The sequence below is a fragment of the Halichoeres trimaculatus genome, unplaced genomic scaffold, assembly GCF_033239565.1.
Source record: "Halichoeres trimaculatus isolate MK-OKI-2021-1 unplaced genomic scaffold, fHalTri1.1 fHalTri1_scaffold_9, whole genome shotgun sequence".
NCBI classification, from domain to species: domain Eukaryota; kingdom Metazoa; phylum Chordata; class Actinopteri; order Labriformes; family Labridae; genus Halichoeres; species Halichoeres trimaculatus.
This window is the reverse complement of record NW_027437188.1, coordinates 2,690,325-2,708,901: the sequence shown is the minus strand read 5'-3', so window position 1 is coordinate 2,708,901 and position 18,577 is coordinate 2,690,325. Positions and strand designations below refer to the sequence as shown.

At 40.0% G+C, this 18,577-nt stretch overlaps 1 protein-coding gene across 7 annotated transcripts in view; it reads left to right on the top strand.

Annotated features, from left to right (window-relative positions):
• The window catches only part of rap1gap2a (RAP1 GTPase activating protein 2a), a 101,220-nt gene that overhangs the window by 43,198 nt on the left and 39,445 nt on the right, over window positions 1-18,577 (top strand). For 3 of the 7 annotated variants that reach the window (XM_074679295.1, XM_074679294.1, XM_074679293.1), the window contains exon 1: window positions 4,834-5,566. The exons of 3 other annotated variants lie outside the window; for them this stretch is intronic. In XM_074679295.1, coding sequence (XP_074535396.1) covers window positions 5,433-5,566 — 134 coding nt within the window. In that variant the 5' untranslated portion in view covers window positions 4,834-5,432. Of the gene's footprint in view, window positions 1-4,833; window positions 5,567-14,150; window positions 14,220-18,577 lie in introns of those variants that run through there. One more of the 7 variants, XM_074679296.1, reaches the window with a different exon arrangement.

The following is an 18,577-nucleotide window of genomic DNA, read 5'->3' as shown; positions in this document are numbered from 1 at the left end:
CTTATTTGCTTCAACCCAGGTGTTGTAAAAATCCTCAGGAGGTTGAGCGAGGGAATAATGCCTCATGTTGTCGGATCCAAAGTCATAGATTACAGCAGGTTTTTGTTAGAGACCTACCAAAGGCAGGAAACAGAAACCTACTGAGCCTTTCTCAGGCGGACGTCAAGGGAATACAGCCTTGGGGTCCTCTAGGCAGATCCTCTAGCAGCTGTCTAGTTGCCATAGTGCTGATCACTCACAGGATGCATGAGGAGAGAAACAAGACCTTTCAGTTAATTGCTGTGGTGTGTCCTTGCATATCCTATCTTTCCTAAACCCCTCTCTAGTTAAAGTCAATCCACTAATATCTTCTCTACTGAGACGTTTTTTTTCTTCAGATATAGGATGAGACACTTATTTCAGCTGTTGCTGAGACCTTCACTGTTTTATCTATTGCCGTTTACCTTTTGTAGATGTGTAAACAAATAAATTACAGGTTTTATAAAGCATCAAGCTGATGCTATTGTAGATAGTTTGATTTTATAATTTTAAATTCTTGCCTTTGTTGTACATAGCTTTGGACAAAAGTGTCTGCAAAATGAAACGGTAGAATGGTGAAATTGTGTTGTTGCTTATTTAATGAATGTAATCTTGGTTATTATCTCATTCTTTTAGACATTTAAAATCATGAATTGGTGAGATTAAGGAGGATATAATCTCTAACATACGGTCTTGGCCAATGTGAAAAAGCAACAACAAGAATGCAAAGGCAAATATGCAAATGCAAAAGCCACAACACAACAGAAGCACAGCCTCAATGGAAGTCAAGAGGACAGTTTTTCGAACTGACAGATATTGTGAAAGAAAGTTAAAGATTGTTTTCTTTTATAACTTAAGCTATGATAAATATAGCTCTAATGCCAACGTGAATAGAAATAGAAGTACCATGGAGGATATCACAAGGTGACACCCCGACAAAGCTTTATTTAGCTTAGCTTTACAACTTTACTGTGTCCGTTTGGATTGGAGCTGAAATGATTCCTCCAATAATTTGAGGTACTCGATTACAAAAAATGATTGAGCAATTTTTTCCGCCTCGAAGAATTGTTTGATTTTAAAAAAGATCAAAGAGTGGTATTTCAAATAGAGCCAACGCCATATTTAGAGTTTTTACAGTTTACATACAAAGGACTTGTTATGAAAATTAGTTGATTACTCATTGAGTGCTGTAGATATTCTGTAAAACACAGCACTGAAGAGTGAAGAAGCTGAAAACAAAAAACATAGTAGAGCTAACTGGGCAGTTGTCAAGTTTAGATCACAGGTCAATGAAAGATAAAATATCAAGTAGTAATGGAGCCATATGTGCTCCAATACAGCAGGGATCATCATTTTAGTCTGAACACTGCAAAGATTCAAAAGCTTTCAAGAATGTCTTGTTCCTAGTTCCTTGAAAATGTCTTATACCTATTCAGATCGCACGGAACTTAAAATTTATCAATTTTAAGATTTTATTGATCACTTTTAAAGCTCTCACGGGGCTTGCCCCTACCTACATTTCTGAGCTTTTAATTAAATATGAGCCAGCTCACAGGCTCAGATCCTCTGGTGAAGGTCTTCTGGTTGTTCCAAAGTCGAGGCTCAAAACTAAAGGTGACAGAGCTTTCTCTGCCACAGCTCCTCGACTTTGGAACAAGCTACCAGAGGAGATAAGGCATGCAGAGTCTGTTGCTTCTTTTAAACCACTTTAAAAAACCCACTTTTACAGGCTGGCTTTTATGTCTTTCTTTTTTTTGTTACTTTTTAAGTCCACCCTCTTTATTTATATGTACTAATTTATTTATTTATCTTATTTTATTATTGTTTTTACCTTCTTCTAATCCTAATTTTACCTAATTTATGATTCACCCTTGTTTCACTTTTAATCTTTTCACTTATACCCTTTAGGCCAGTGTTACCCAACCCTGGTCCTGGGGACCCCTGCCTTGCATGTTTTAGATGTTACCTCACTCCAGCACACCTGATTCAAATGATCAGCTCGTTATCAGGCTCCAGCAGAGCTTGATGATGAGCTGATCATTTGAATCAGGAGTGTTGGAATAAATAAAGTGTGTTGAAGAATAATTAAGTTACTATTATTATTATTATTATTATTATTATTATTATTATTATTATTATTTATTATTATTATTATGAAAGCAAAAGCGACAACACAAATGCAAATGCCACAACACAACAGAAGTACAGCATCAACGAAAGTTTAAAGAGGTTATTTATCCAAACTAGGGCTGCAGCTATCAAATATTTTAGTATTTGATTATTCTACTGAAAATTCCATCAATTAATCAGATAAAACACACTTTTGTTTAGTTGAAAAGCAGTAATTTTTAAAATGAAAATTTGTTTCAATCAAGTGTAAAATCAAGTGACTTTGGGTAATTCTAAAACTGACAGGAAGCCAGTGGAGGGTGGCTAAAACTGGGGTGATGTGATGCCGTCTATTAAAACCAGTTAAAACCTTGGCTGCTGCATTCTGTACTGGTTGGAGGCGAGAGAGAGATTTTTTTATTTAAACCAGGGAATGCATGAATTATTTTTTCAAGATCTGGAGGGGTGAGTATTTGTTTAATTTTTGAAATGGAGTGCAGATGGAAAAAACAGGGCTGGGTGATTTTATTGATGTGGGTGGAGAAGGTGAGTTTAGAGTCAAAGATGACTCCTAGATTTCTGGCTGATGGTTTGATGTTTAATGAGAGTGGACATAGAGAGGACTGTATCAGGGGGGAATTTAGTAAGTTACAAAAAATTATTTCGGATTTTGAGTTGTTTAGTTGAAGGAAATTTTCTGCCATCCAACAGTTGATATCACTGAGACAGTTCATGACAGCAGCTAGGCCCTGTGTGTCCTCAGGTCTCAGAGGAAGGTATATCTGTGTGTCGTCTGTGTAGCAGTGAAAGGAGACCTGGTGGCGCTGAATTAAATAGCCAAGGGGCAGCATATAAATTGGACCTAAAACTGAACCTTGCGGTACACCACAGGCAACGGCAGAAGTAGAGGAGCTGTGATTGCCTATGGTGACCACAGAGGTTCGCTCTTAAAGATATGACTGAAACCAGCTAAGTGCAGTGTCCCTGATACTCACCCAGTTTTTTCATCGTTAAATTAAAATAGCGTGGTCAACTATGTCAAAAGCTGCACTGAGATCTTAAAGGATTAAAATTGAGCCCTCCCCTCTGTCTGCTGCTAAAAGAAGGTCATTGGTAACTCTTAGGAGGGCTGTCTCAGTGCTGTGACCTGCTCTAAAACCAGACTGAAATTTCTCAAAGAGGTTGTCTTCAGACATAAAATGTAAAAGCTGTGTAGAAACCACCTTCTCTAAAAGTTTGGATAAAAATGGAAGTTTTGAGATTGGCCTAAAATTGTTAAAATCAGTGGGGTCAAGGTTTGGTTTCTTTAAAAGGGGCTGGACCACAGAATGTTTAAAAGCAGAGGGAAATACTCCCTCTAACAAAGAACTATTAATAATAGATAAAATGCGGGGTCCAACCGAATTAAACACCTTTTTGAGATCCTGGAGGCCTGCATGAGTGAAATGTGTTTCACCTGAGCCGAGGCTATGGATATAAAGCCCTCCAGCAGCTTGTCCTTTTCCTGGATATATATATTTCTTGTGCTTTTTTGTCCCAACTTAGGGTGTGAAACCATTTTTTCTTTCATGACATTATGATCAACAGTATAAAGCCATTTCTGGCTGTTATGAAGCCAGGTTGATGGCAGCTCACAAAAAAAATTCTGGGAAAAATGTCTTTGAGTATAAAAGAAATGCTTTTAACCAAGAAACTCTAATTCATTCAAGAACTTACTTAAATAAAGGCTAGCAGAAGTAGCTGCTTTTAATAATAATAATGATAATAAAAACCTTCCATATTTCAGACTTTATAGCAGACAATAACCACACTGCAACAGGACAGACAATAGGATAACATTACTTTTCTTATTCAATTCATGAAAAAAAAAATGTTGCAGAAGACGGACTGAATAAGCATGTTAAAGGAATTATTGGCTGAAGTTATAATGCTTCAGGTTGCTATTCATCAGAACTTCTCAATGATCCACTCTTTTCATCCACTCTCTCAGTCTGTCGATTAAACGACAAGCAGAGGGGAAAAGGAGGGAGAAGCAAGATGGAAGCAAAATATTAAACCAAAATGTTCTGGCAAAAAGACTTATCTCCATTCATTGAGCTGTAACTCAATAGAAACTGGCTCTGGCTCAGATGTGATAGACTGTATATGGACCTTTGAAAATAACAGGAAGCTTGCAGACAGATTACTAATAAAAGAAAAACAGATCAAGGTAAACTAAAGTCAGACGGCAGATTTTAGGTGGTGAGAAAAATGCAGAGAGGAAAAATGTGTAATTTATTTTCCTTGGTGCACACAGCAAGGTTTTTTTTTTACTTTTTTTTTATACAGTCTCTCATAATCAGTTTTCATTTCTCAGGGTGACGTTTCAGTTCTGGTGTCTTTGGAAATGTACACAGGCGAGAGGCTGGTGAGTCTGTCTGAACCGAGATTTCCCACGCTGGGACACAGTGTTTGTCAGACAGAACAGGTAGGTGTGGCTGTGAAATTATGAATATAAGCTCAGATAGAACGGGGTCATAGAGATTAATCTAATATTGTTAACAAGGTAAAAACAAGAGCAGGGAGAGATAAAGGGGGCGCTCAGCAGAGAAGGAGGTGGAGGAAGAGGCGGTCCTTGAAAAGACTCCAGCCTGTGAGAAAGAGCAGGGAGGGGCTCAGCAGTGAGAATAGAGGCAGCAGAGCAGCAACAGACGCTGAGGGAGAAAAACAGAGCATGACAGTGAAACAGGGAGAGGTGGGAAAGTACATAGAGGAATAGAGATGCAGTACCACTGTGTTTGTTTCTGCAAATCAGCCAGCAGCGCAGCACTTTCTCCTGTCGCCATGAAGCTGGATGTGTTGTGGAGCTGCAGTGCACAGGTTCCCTGCATAGGCAGACAATGCTGATAGAAGTTCACCTTGAGCTGGACTACAGCTGTGCAACTCTGGACCTTGAGGATTACAAGAAATGCTTATTGATCTCATCGACAAGCAGAAATTTTTTGGGATCTGACAGCCTGTACAACTATAAGTGTCTCATTAATGTTTTAACTTTTCAATTACTGTTAGATTTCTATCACAGCCTCTGTCAGAGACTCCAAACAGCCAATCAAGGAGCTAATATCAAACAGGTACTTTGGCAGAAACTAGCTAGCTGTCTCCGAACCAGACAGCATCCAGAAGCAGGATTGTGTCTATAATCACTCATACTGGAACCTCGCGGGCCCACAATCAAGCAGGTCCTTCAGCCAAAGGATCCTGGAATTGGCTTGACCTTGGACCAGTTGTCAACTGAACCCCTCCTGGCACCAGAAGAAGTACCCAGCATGTCTCAGACCAGGAGGCGATTCCACAACAAAAAAGCTGGCATCCGGGCTGCTGTGATCCTGATCGGACTCCTGCACAAGTCTCGAAAAGCCAAGGAGAAAGAGAAGGAGAGGGAGAGGGAGGAGAGTGAAGGGTTAGTGAAGTTTTTTAAATCACTAATGATGATTGTTTGAGCAGAAGAGGAATCAACAGTAAAGTGTTGAGCTGGGAATAAGAGGAAATCCCTTTTATTAGAGTCCAATGTTGGAACTTCACATGGATGAGATATATGATGGTTCACTGTGTCTGCATCTCCAGTCAAATAAAAGGCCCCTTTGCTAAATATGCTTGTCATTGTGCACTTGTGAATGACAAGCAGAGGTGGATAGAGAAGGACTGAACTGATGGAAATGCTTGAGTTGTTGGAGCCAGTGGATTGGCACTGAGGAGACAAAGTCAGAGCTGTGATATGAGAGAACAATTTCAGTGCTAAGAGAGATGTGGCTTAAAAGGTGGAAAAAATGTTACTCTTCATTTTTTGTGTGTGAAGATTTTGACATTCAATGCTTTGCTATAAGCATCAGTTAACACCTGTTGATGTTAGTAATACTGATGCACTTGCACTTTATGCACCCTGTAGGCCAGGATAAGTTATCTCTACTTGAAAGAATCAAGCAAAGTGGTTGCCTTAAAAACAGTAAGAAAGGAAGGATTAGAACTTGTTTTGACTTAACCTGAAATTGTAAGTGCAGAAAACAGTTTGAATAACAAGTCCACTAAAATTCTTTATGAGAACTAGTTTATCACTGTGTGTAATGTTCTGCAATAAGTCTGAGGCTGACTTTGTCTTTATAGTGGTGAGAATCTGGTTCAATGTTTTGCTCCTTGAGTGTAAGGTGCTAATGATTTTGTAATCTTTTTGTTTTTAGTGTTCATGCAATCATAAAGAACTGTAAATAATACAGCAAACAAGAGCCAAAGCGTTGGGCTGGAAACACGAAAACTTTCCCTGACCAAGCCAGGCTGTGAAACAGCAGACATGCTTGTGTGTGTGTGTGTGTGTGTGTGTGTGTGTGTGTGTGTGTGTGTGTGTGTGTGTGTGTGTGTGTGTGTGTGTGTGTGTGTGTGTGTGTGTGTGTGTGTGTGTGTGTGTGTGTGCATCTGGAATGTATTTGGAAATATAATTTAGTTTCAGAATGAGTGAAATAACCCCTTAAAATCTTGCACCTGCAAACACATGGCCTTTGCAGAATGCAGGTGTATTGCATAACAGTCATTTCTCTGTGTGATTATGTAAATCAGAATTTATGCATGTTCCTAAAACAGCCAAAATAAGGAAGAAAACATGACCTTACCGTTAGCTCCCTGTGCATTGAGTTATCTCACTACCATTGCTTTTGGAAGAGCACAAATAGACAGTCGCAATGCTTGAAGGCTTTGACTGTCTGTGAACAGCCTCCTGCTGTAGTGTCACACTGATGTCAAGTACAACACGCCCTCAAATGTTTTTTCACTTTCTTTTTAATCGAATTTGGCATGTTATGGGCCTTGGGAAAATGACATCAAGCCATTCACATCCGGATATCTGACACATCCTGAAACCCAGCTACAACAAAATTTAATAGCTATCATCTCTTTTGCTCTGTCAGGTAATGATCCTGGCACGATTGCTGACAGTCTTTAGTGTAGATGAAATGCTTATCTATTCAGACATTTACCACCACTCAGCAGGAGAGTGCTGCTTATGGCAGGGTAATTTATGCCCTGGGAGACCTTTTTCCTTGCATTTGATGAGGTCTTTTAATCCATTACAAACAGCAGAGTCAGAACTGCATTTATTCACCAAGTATCTTCAAAAGAATACAAGGAATTTAACTCAGTTTTGCACTGCACTCTCTCTGTATAATTATGTAGGAATAAACATTAAATCCTACAAATAGAAAACAAAGATTAAAAGTAGAGTCTGCAGGATTTTCCTAAAAAATTAAATGTCAACTTTTACAGGAATAATCCTGCTTAATCTGGGCCTCTGTATGTATGTGTCAGTGTCAGTGTCTGCCTCAAACCTTCTCTATGTTGATGTTTTGGTTGTTTCAGGACATTTCTGGATGGAGAGTAAGCGTGTGAATTGATTTGCAAGTGGAAGCTAATCAGAGCAGCTATGATAGTGGGCGTGGCACGGAGGAAGAAAAACAACCAAAGTGAAAATGAAACTCCAGACAGATATAACTTTTTCCTTAAATTAGGGTGAAGCTTGGCTTGACTGACACTTACTTTCAGGAACTTGGAGAGCTGCAAGGGATGAAGAGTGCCCCAAGTTAGTTTTCTGCTATCCAGATATGTGTCAAATACCAGTGATTAGTATGTGCTAACATGCCAAGTCAGGTGCACAGCTCTCGAGTCTCTCCTACAAAGAGATGTGATGCTACAAGTGGGTCCCGAGCTAGAGAGTCTTTTCACATTGTCATAGTTGGAGGCTGTGGGTGTGTGCTGCTGCTGGCCCTGAGCCAAGGAGGAGTAGCCCAGTTTGAAAGTTGTGTTTACTAACAAGTATTTATAATTCATGCAGACCCTACCTTTAAGTAGGGTACTTTTTTAGTAAACAATAATAAAACCTTTTGTACAAAAGAGAATAAAATATATATAACATATTTAGGTTAAATAGTGCGCTGAATAAGGAAATCAAGAAAAAAATGTGCAACTTGTGATGTAAAATGAATGTGCAAAGAAGGAACAGACATCCGGTAGTTGTAGCAGGGGTAATGCATCATAGTTTGTGGCAGGGTTAACTGTTCCTCAGTGTGACGGCCTGGGGACGGACACTGTTCCTGTCTATGGGTGTCCTGATGCACAGAGCTCTGTAACACGGGGCAGTTTAAAAAGATTGTGTCCATGGTGTGAGGGTCTGCAGAGATCTTACAATCCCGCATCCAGGTCCTGGACCAGTGTGAGTCCTGGATGGAGGCAGGTTAGCTCTTGTAATTTTTTCTGCAGCCCTGACAGTTCTCTGTAGCCTGTGCCTGTTGTGTTTGGAAGTAAAGGGAAACCAAACATAGATAGAGGTGCACAGGACACACTGGATGATGGAGGTGTAGATGATGAGCAGGTCCTGGGGCAGGTTGAACTTCCTGAGCTGTCTGAGAAAGAACAACCTCTGGAGTCCCAGAAGATGGTGGATCCCAGGAACCTGCAGGTGACCACAGTGGACATGGTGCTGTTTAGAATGGTGGGGGTCTTCTCCTGTTATGTTTGAGGCCTCATTACCATCTCAGATGAGACTGATAAGGGTGGTATCATCAGCAGACATCAGGAGTTTCACAGGGCCTTGAGGTTTGGTTTGGTGCACAGAGAGATATGCAGTGGGGAGATAAATTTAGTGTTGGCCAAGGAAGTTGAGTAAAACAGCAGTGCTGACATTAGGAAACATCAATTTAGACTTATTTAGAATAATAAATCTTGAAAATAGGCTGATTCATTGCAATCTAACACCAAATGTGGACAAAGGCTGGTGATCAAGGAAGTTAATTTAGGGCCGTTTTCAACTTAGTGAAGTCTCATTTAGAGACAACCTGTTTTTCTCTTTATCATCCTTCAGCACCTCACTGTCAACCTGTTCTTCTTACTGAAAGTGAAGTGTCAGCTGGGTCATTTCAGAATAGAATAGAATAGAATAGAATGGAATAGAATAGAATGGAATAGAATAGAATAGAACTTTGTCATTGCAACACGTGCAATGGAATTGCAAGAGCCCTTCAGTCTGTGCAAAACAGTTTAAAGTGTAAAAAAGCTGCCACATTCAGGTGAATTAATGACATGAGGTAATTGTTATATTGTAACTATATGACGACAAATGAGGTAGTGATTTCAGCCTTTGTTCAGGGCCCTTACTGCTGTTGGGTAGAAACTGTCTCTGAACCGGTTTGACCTTGTAATGATAGACCTGTACCACCTGCCTGACGGTAACAGATTACACATGTGGTGTCCAGGGTGAGAGGGGTCCTGGGTTATTTTTCCCGCCTTCCAGAGGCAGAGGGAATGGTGCAATTCCTCCAGTGTGAGGAGAGGGCAGTCGATGAGAAAAGAAAGACAGAAGGGGCAAAGCTGACAGGAACTCTACTTGAGACTGTGGCTCAGTGTCTCATCAGTGACCAGAGTTGCCTACTGTCAATTGCACTCTTGCCCTCTCCACACCTGAATACCTGTGCTCATCTCTAACATCATAAAGCACCAAGCAGACTTTTCATTTATAAAGAAAGAGAAAATCCTAGTAGACTGCTGGTGGAAATCTGGGTATTTGGGGGTCAAAGGTCACTGAAGCTTGAATCATTTACTGAATACTGATCAAAGAAGGAGAGAAGTACTGCCACTGTGGGATCCAAACAACCTGCTCTATAGTAATTCCTTTCAAGTTCTTCACAGCAGTTCTGAGCATGTTCTTGTATCAGCCTTGTAAAGAGTGTCTTAATAATGACAAACGTTTTTAAGATCAAACAAATATTCTATCAGTAAATAGAAAATTACATTTTTACTAAATGTTTTAAAGAGCAGGGATAATGTATTTATTTGCTCCGTAGCAAATAAATAATAGACAGATGCAGTTTAATCAATTCAGAGAGAGCACCCAAGACATGAGGGAAAAACTTACTGCACATCAGTCTGTGTATTCAAAGCAGATATGAAACCATACATATCTTGGAATCACACATATATCAAACATATTTTACCACAAACCGTATTCTGCTTCCTTATCTTGAAAGGTCAGACTTATGGCCTCTCCTGCTAATAACTTTATTCATCAAACTGACAGCTCAATGACCTCAACAACCCAATGACTCCTGCTGGTTGCTGTTTTGATCTTAGTTGGCTCAAATGGATATTTTGTATGCTGTTTATTTACAGATGATACATTACCAGTGTGTGCTCGCAGATGCAAACCTTTTCTTGTTTCATAGTCCCTTACCATAACCACCAACCCTAAGCCTGTACTGCAGCAGAATAACAGAATGAGATAATGTGACACCAAAAGTGTGTAAGAGATTCTTCTTTTTCTTTTTTTCATTATAATTACTATTATTATTGTTGTTGTTGTTGTTGTTTTGGTTAAAATTGCACCAAGAAAGAAGCCATGTCAAATTTACCCAAGCCATTGTGTAGACATACACCTGATATGTCCATAATGTGTAATCTTAGTAAATCCTGGTTATGTCCTGCCAGTCATCTACCAAGCAGAGCTAATGTAACCTCACTCTTCATTTTATTGATAGACTCTCAAGTTTGAACAGAGCACTGCAGAATAACTGCTGACTGTGGGTTGGAATGAACATTATCACTTACAGTTTAGCCCCTGTGTTATAGAGTGATACAGCCCGAACTCCAGGCTGTGTAGCCTTTAGCTTGTGCTCTATCTTTCTCCAGTTTATCTTTCTTCTGCTCTTCTGTCCTTTTTCTGTCTGACAGTTTGGCTCCAGTGTCCACCATCACTACAAAATTAATTACAGAAATTGTTTTCAGCAGAGAAAAACACAGATGTCTTTTCTGACTACTAAACTTTGTCAGGCAGCATGGTGTTGTCATAGAGACTTCAACATGCCACAAATCAATCTGATTCCCGTTCAAGAAGCTATGGAGTAGCATGTAGAAATAACCAATATTGGTGCTGATTATCTCATTTTAGATTGTGGATTCGGATCAGTCATATATCCAGAGAGACTTTTCAAGATCACTTAGAAACTCCTCACAGCCCCTATAAATGTTGTGGTATTATTTTGATTGATAAAGATATTCAAAAAATATTAGATTAAATAAAAGTTTCTTATAGTGCTACATGAAAATTTAAGGTCACTGAGGTTCATCTTGATTAAACTAAAGCATCAGCTTTGAGGACCACTTGTTTCTTCAGTGAAGAATGCTGGTACAGTTACATTTAAAAATTTGGCCAATTTTGAAAGAAAATAATGATTATTATTTATTTAATAACAGTGCATGTCACAGGTAGGGTAGGTCATATTTTTTAAGCATTTTTGTAAATAACTGTCAAAAAGTCATCTATACACTGGTAACAAGTCATACACATAGTGCACTGACACTGTAATGAGAAATGTCCGTGGTCTGTATCCGCACCTGAGCAGCGAGAAGTAACATCAATCATACATTTCGTTCTGTAATGAATGATTGGATGAGAACCCGGAGGAGGTGTGACACTGCGCCCTGCAGGTAATCATATGATCTGGCTTTATTGTCTTGTTTTATTCATACATCAGGTAGCCAGCGATACAAACGGCTAATGCTAGCGGCTATCTGATAGCCTGTAACTGTGTTTACATAGACCTTCTGCATCGTCTGTAGGCAGGTAGCTCATCATTTGTAGTTCATCAACAAGGATGGGCTTCTTTACAAAGCCTTTACGTTGTTGTCTGCGTGTTTTCATAGCTATGAGAAAGATACATCGACCTCCACACTGCTGAAACATGGAAAAGCGAGGCCGCCACCCCCAGCTGTTTCAAACATTTGTTCGGAGTCTCCTCCTGACCGGTGAGTTTTAGCCTCGGCCAGAGCTTAGTGAACAAGAACATTACCTTGACCACTTGACCGTTGTTTGCAGTGAGGTACAGTAATGTAATGCTGTATAAACTAAGTCATAAACACAGTATCAGGTTGCTGGTAATTTCTGGGTAAAATTTACAAAAGGGAGATAGAGCACATTCACACAGAGATGTTTTTCTTCCTCTGTAGAACCTAAGAAATCAGGGGGGTATTCCCTGAAGCTGGCTTAGCTCAAAGCCTGGCTTATTTCGGTTAGCTTGGCTAACTTTAGTGAGAGTTCAGTTTCGCAAACGAGGCTTAGGGCTAACGTGGCTTGGTAACCATGATAAATTAGCCAGCACAACAAGCCTTAGGCAGGCTTACAGTCAGGATTACCTTGGCTGCGTCTCAGAGAAGGTCCGACAGGCTTCTGAAAGACACCTTGAGGACCGCATGTGTCATATTAAATTAATCTAGAACTGTAATGATTGATGTTTTAGTTCGGAAATATAAATTGAGACTTTTTGGTAACTTTTCTGACACCTCCTTCTTAAAACCATAAAAGGCAGAGGGATTGTAAGGCCCAACTTTCGCGATCTGTATTCATACTGAAAATCAAGATCAAGCGAGCTTTTGCCCCTCAGCTCCACGGGAGGTTTCTGACCCCCCTAAGCTCGCCTTAGGACACCTGCGTTATCCTTTGACAGGTGTACAGCCCCAGTCCCCCACTAGACTGGAATTACCGTAAACCAAGACATGTGAGATACTAAACTGTCTTTCCCATAGGCAGGGAAGTCAGTGGCTGAGTGGTTAGAGTGCCAGACGCTAACTCACAGTTATCTGTGTTTTACTTTTGGCATGGGTTCGATCCAACCAGTGGTGACTATTTAAAAATATCTGATTTACTTTCTTCTGTCACCCTCAAAGTACAGTCAACATATAACAGAACAAAGGCACAAATCGTCTTGTGATATAAAAGGTGACAACAGCCACAATTTTCCATATAAATACCTTCCTTTTACCAGCGGACCATTCTGATCTTGATAATGTAAAAGTGATTCAAAATGGTGAGATAACATGTCTTCCCCCTTGTTTAAATATAGAGCACTGTATCACTATCATCTCTATAAAAAAAATGGTATCTCATCTACACATGTTGTTTTTCTACTGTTTTCGTCAGTGTTTGATGAAACATTGCCACATTAAGTATATATATATATATATATATATATATATATATATATATATATATATATATATATATATATATATATATATATATATATATATATAGATATATATATATAGATATATATAGATATATATATATAGATATAGATATAGTTGAACAGCTTTAATTAATTCATATGACTCCATGAGGAGCTTTTTCTCCACTGAGGGAAACCTCTCCACTCTTGGTTTTTGACATGATTTCGTCATTTCGACAATCAACACGTTTGGGCTTTTTATCTAACCCGGATGCACGCTTAGCCGCAGCTTGGATCAGCCTGGCTTGACTAAGCGTCTCTGAAATCAGCTGAGCCTTGTTAGTGGAACGAGTTGCAGCTAAGATTGAAGTGGCAGCTTATTCAAGTCACGCTTACTGCTGATAGCCTGGCCTTTTATAGCCAGCTTCGTGGAATACCCCCTAGGTCTCTCTTTTTTTTCAACTGGACATGCTTCCTGTCCCCGTGATATTATTCATGTTGGTCAAATCAACGTTTGAGGAGATGACAGTAAACATTGCAGAACTACAAGTAAAGGACAACAACATATTCACTAAGAAAATATGGGATAGTAATGAAGATATATTAGTAATAATAATAATAATAATAATAAAAATAATAATAATAATGATAATAATAATAACAATAATAATAGACCTAGGTACAGTATACATAGCTGAAGGTATTAACCACACCTTAGTGTGTGATAGCAGCATACAGTATTGTTGGTAAACTGTTGTTTGCGGAGTGGTCATAAGGGAATAACTTGTACTTCTTGTCAATTTTACAAAGATGATCATTTTTCTCCAGCCAGAATAGTGGAGTTGGACTGCAGCAGTGCTCCAGAACTACTGTTCAACAGCTGGGTAGAAGGTTTTTAAAGTTAATTGACATACTGTGTTCCAATGTTTCTCGTGTTAAAAATATAAACACTCTTTATTCTTGCTCTTCATTTGTGTCATGTCATACATCTTTTGTTTTTCTTTGCAGTATGTCCTCACTGAGGCTGGATGAAGAGGACATCACTGCAGATGGCTTCAAAGATATCAGTAATCCAGTGTGAGTTTATGTGTGAACTGCGAAGATAACAATTTTTATGACTTTCTGTTTTTGTCTGTAAAATTAACCTTTCTAGCCAGTTGTACTCACTCAGTGTGAATATTTGTCTCTAGACTCGTCCAGCACTATGAAACATGGCAACCTGGCATGTAAACGCTATCTGTCCTCTTTGGAGGAAGATGAGACTAAGGAGGTTGACACAGACTATAAGGACATTGACAGCCTTCTACAAAAAAGGCTGTGTATGCACTATCAGCATTTATAGAGAAATCAACAATTATCATCTTCACAGTGTTTTTGATTTGCTTGGTAAAAAATAAAAACACTAAACACACATTACTTACTATGAATATTACCAATGGAGGTAAATTTGTTGAAGATATAACAGACAAAGTATATCAGAAGTAATTTGAGGCTATACCTGTTCATCAGAAATCCTTTGGGCTTGTAGATTCTGGACTGGCTGGAGGTCTTGCTCTGCTCTGCCAACAGCGGTACGTCCCAGGCCTCTGTCCCTGCCTCCACCTGTGGTCACTGCTCTCCCTCCCACACGCCTACCTCTGCCATGTCCTCGACCGCGGCCTTGTCTTCTGTGACCTGATGAGGTGCTTGGTGCTGGATTATATTCATCCCCAGAACCAACTGCACTCTCATCAAAAAAGATTAAAAAAAAAGAAAAAAGAAAAATAAAAACATTATGAACCCAATGCGAAAATTTGACCCTAAACAACAGTGTACTGAGGTACGTATGTAGGCTCTGTAGTCATTTGGTAGCTTCACATAATGAGATACAATGCTAAACTTACAGAAACACTCAAATCAGTTGTTACTTTTTACTTCTGACTGTTGTTTCAAACTCTCTGGCTAGCTGGAATTGTTGGCCAGGCAATAATAAATATGTCATTTATTATCTACTGATGAGATAAACACAAACGTATGTGCTAGCTGACCACCCATGCACTAAAAATCCTCGTTTTCATGGACTCCTAATGTGATAAAGTGAATTTACTTACATGAGAATGAGACACTCTTTCTTTCCTTTTGATAAAAAATTACCGCAAACAATGTAGCAAGTTTTCTCTCCACTGCTACCTCTACTTATTCTTCAGCTGTCGTTCATGGTTCATGTGGTTCAGGGGCCGGGGTTTTGGAGGTAGCCTGGAGGGAGAGGGTGGGGTTGCTTCAGTTGAAAATCCACCTAAGTGCTGCGGCTTGGTCAATCTGACCTACTCTACCTTTAATTAATATTTCTGTAAATATGCCAGAGTTAGCCAAAAGGCTAGTTTCCATCTGTGCTACTTAACTGCAAGGATGTCAGCCCAAAATACATGTCCGAGCTGCAAATGTCATGTCCATTCTTATATTATGAATGTTTTTGTTGGAGTTTGTAATTCTTCCATCTCTGTCTACTCTAGTAACATCAGGGCCACTGGCTCTCATCCTGCTGTCGTCTGTGCTCAGCCCCTAATGCTCTCAGTCTCTTTACAAGGCTCGTCTTTCTTCCTTTCTCCATCTCCAATTACTTTTCTATTAACTCCATTAGAGAAACCATCAGTTGTGTAATTGGCTAATTGGCATGAGGATCAGGTTCCTAATCTAGTTTCATAATAAACATGAAGTACAACTGGAAACAGGCTCGAGTAGTTAGCCCCTTGGAGACAGGCTCAGTGTCTGAGTTCAGCAGTTCATCTCCTCCTCGACTTTTCTTTGTAGGGCTGCAACAATTAGTCAACATAATTGAATCGTCAACAATAAAAAATTCATTGACTCAAATTTTAAAAGGCAACGCGTCGTTTTATTAATTTTTTTTTTGGTGTTGTCATATCGGGATATGAGATACCTGGGGGTAATGCTCACCTGTAACTTCCGTTCACTGCATAAGGCACCACGTTAACAGATACTTTTGTGGGAAAAGATCACTAAATTCATACACAAGGGATACTGATGGGAAAATATCTCTGGGCTCTGACAGAACTGCACGCTTACGGAGGCTCTGCATCTCTGGCTTGGACAGCCTGACAGCTCCCAGTGTTTAGCAACTGATAACGTGACGTAGAGAGTCTTCTTTGCTCTCTGTTTTCAACAGTTTTTCAGGATCTGAGTCACAAAACTAGTGTCAAAACTTCCCTAACTTTTTAAAAGAGAGGACATTTATCCGATGGAGCTCTCACACTCAAGCTCACGCTGCACCGGTAACACTCAGCTGGGAGGAGGGGCGGAGTGTGCATGAGCAAAGTGGTAGTAGTACATGGGGTGTGCCTCAAAGCAATAATTTCATGCCTCCTCCGTCCTATCTCCTTTGCGTTACTGGAAGTACTTTCCATTAGCTGTAGCTTCGCTTTCTGAAACTAAAAAGTAGCATATAATAAAACAGACCCAACAGAACAGTCAGACTACATACGACACACAACAGCAGTAGGCAGAATGCAGTGCCTACTACATACTAGGGTTGTCAAAAGTATCGATACTTAAAAAAGTATCGAGACTAAAATGTTGTATCCGGATACAATACTCACTTTCAAAAGTATCGATACTACCCCCCCACCCCCGATGCCGAGCCGCTGACGCTGCGTCCCTCTCTCTCTGCCTCCTCACACACACATGAGAGCAGGCACCCTCCCCCTCCCCATGATGCACTCAATAACAAAACAGCATGGCTAGTGCTGTTGCAGGCGGGCCATTTCAAGCAGTTTTGGTCAAAAATGAAAAAGGTAAAAGTTTTGTTTGGAGGTATTTTGCCTTCGAGGCTAACGAGCTAGGAAAACCGAAGGACACAAATAATTGTTAGCCATTAGCCGCAACGAGCGATTAAAGGCTGACGTAACGTTAATGATGATGAACAGGGCTGCCAACTGTCACGCATTCGCCGTGAGACTCACACATTTGGATGGTTTCACCCGCACTCATGCCACATCTCCGATTTCTCACGCTCAAGTCAGAGGCACAGGAGCACAGAGGACACAGAAGTTGTGTTGTGTAATATACAATATACGCAGGTATGCACCCTATACCCACTAGAAACCCCCAAGAAATACCATATAACCACGATGAAACATAATTATAGGATGGTTGTGTAACTTATACTTTCACTTTCCGTGTATGCGCGCTCCTCTTTGTGCAGGCGTGCGTAAAGGCGCAGATAGACACGCATCCCAGCAGACAGTGAGAGATCGTCAGTCACTATGTGTGATTTTACATTTCAAACTGTGTCTTGATAGCTCATGAGCACATTTTAAATGAACACAGAGACTTAAAAAAGACGAGTCAACCTTTTGATGAATCAAAATGCAGCATTGATCATCAGTCCATCTGAGCTGCTGTTTGCATTCACTCACTGTTTTCTAAATGATAAATTCATCCTGAGGTTCCCTGGGTCACATATTGTTCATGATGTGAGCAATCTTTGAAGGATCAAGCTTCAAATACAATCCACTAGTGCAGTGGTTCTCAACCTGTGGCTGGAGGCCCATAAGTGGGTCTCAGGGCTGTTTTTAGAGGACAGTGCATAAATCAGGCAAAAATTTGGTAAAATGTCTTCAGTGTGTGCTCAGGCCTGAAACTTTCTTTTTACACAACTGTTGTGTGTGTGTGGTACTGTTAATTGTTACATGTTGCAACAGAGGTTATATTTGCATTTTTTGTTAATAAAAATGTTTCTTTTAAATATTAGGTTCTTTCTTTTTCATCCTTGTGGTATTGAAAATAGTATCGAGTATCGAATATTTTCCTGAGTATCGGTATCGAGCTGAAAATTTTAGTATCGTGACAACCCTACTACATACTACATTCACATGTAGTTGGACAACAGCCACTGTGTCTATGCAAGCAGCACTCAGGTTTACAAACTCATTAAAGCCCATACAAACCAATAGTTACCTTTTTCAAAACATTTAAAACAGCGCCATGAAATCTCTCCCTGAATTTGTTTTTCCAAATGAATTTATCTATTTTTTTATGAATGTCCATGCATCCATCCATTTTCTATACCGCTTGTCCTGTTCAGGGTTGCAGGTGGCTGGAGCCTATCCCAGCTTTCATTGGGTGAGAGGCGGAGTACACCCTGGACTGGTCGCCAGTCAATCGCAGGGCTGACACATAAAGACAGACAACCATTCACACACACACTCACTCACACCTACGGACAATTTCGAGTGACCATCATGCTCACCTGGTGAGCATGTTTTTGGACTGTGGGAGGAAACCGGAGTACCCAGAGAGAACCTACACATGCACAGGGAGAACATGCAAACTCCACACAGAAAGGCCCATTGGGCGAGGTGGGGATTTGAACTGGTGTCCTTCTTGCTGTGAGACTGCAGCGCTAACCGTTGCACCACCGTGCAGCTCCCCTTTTATGA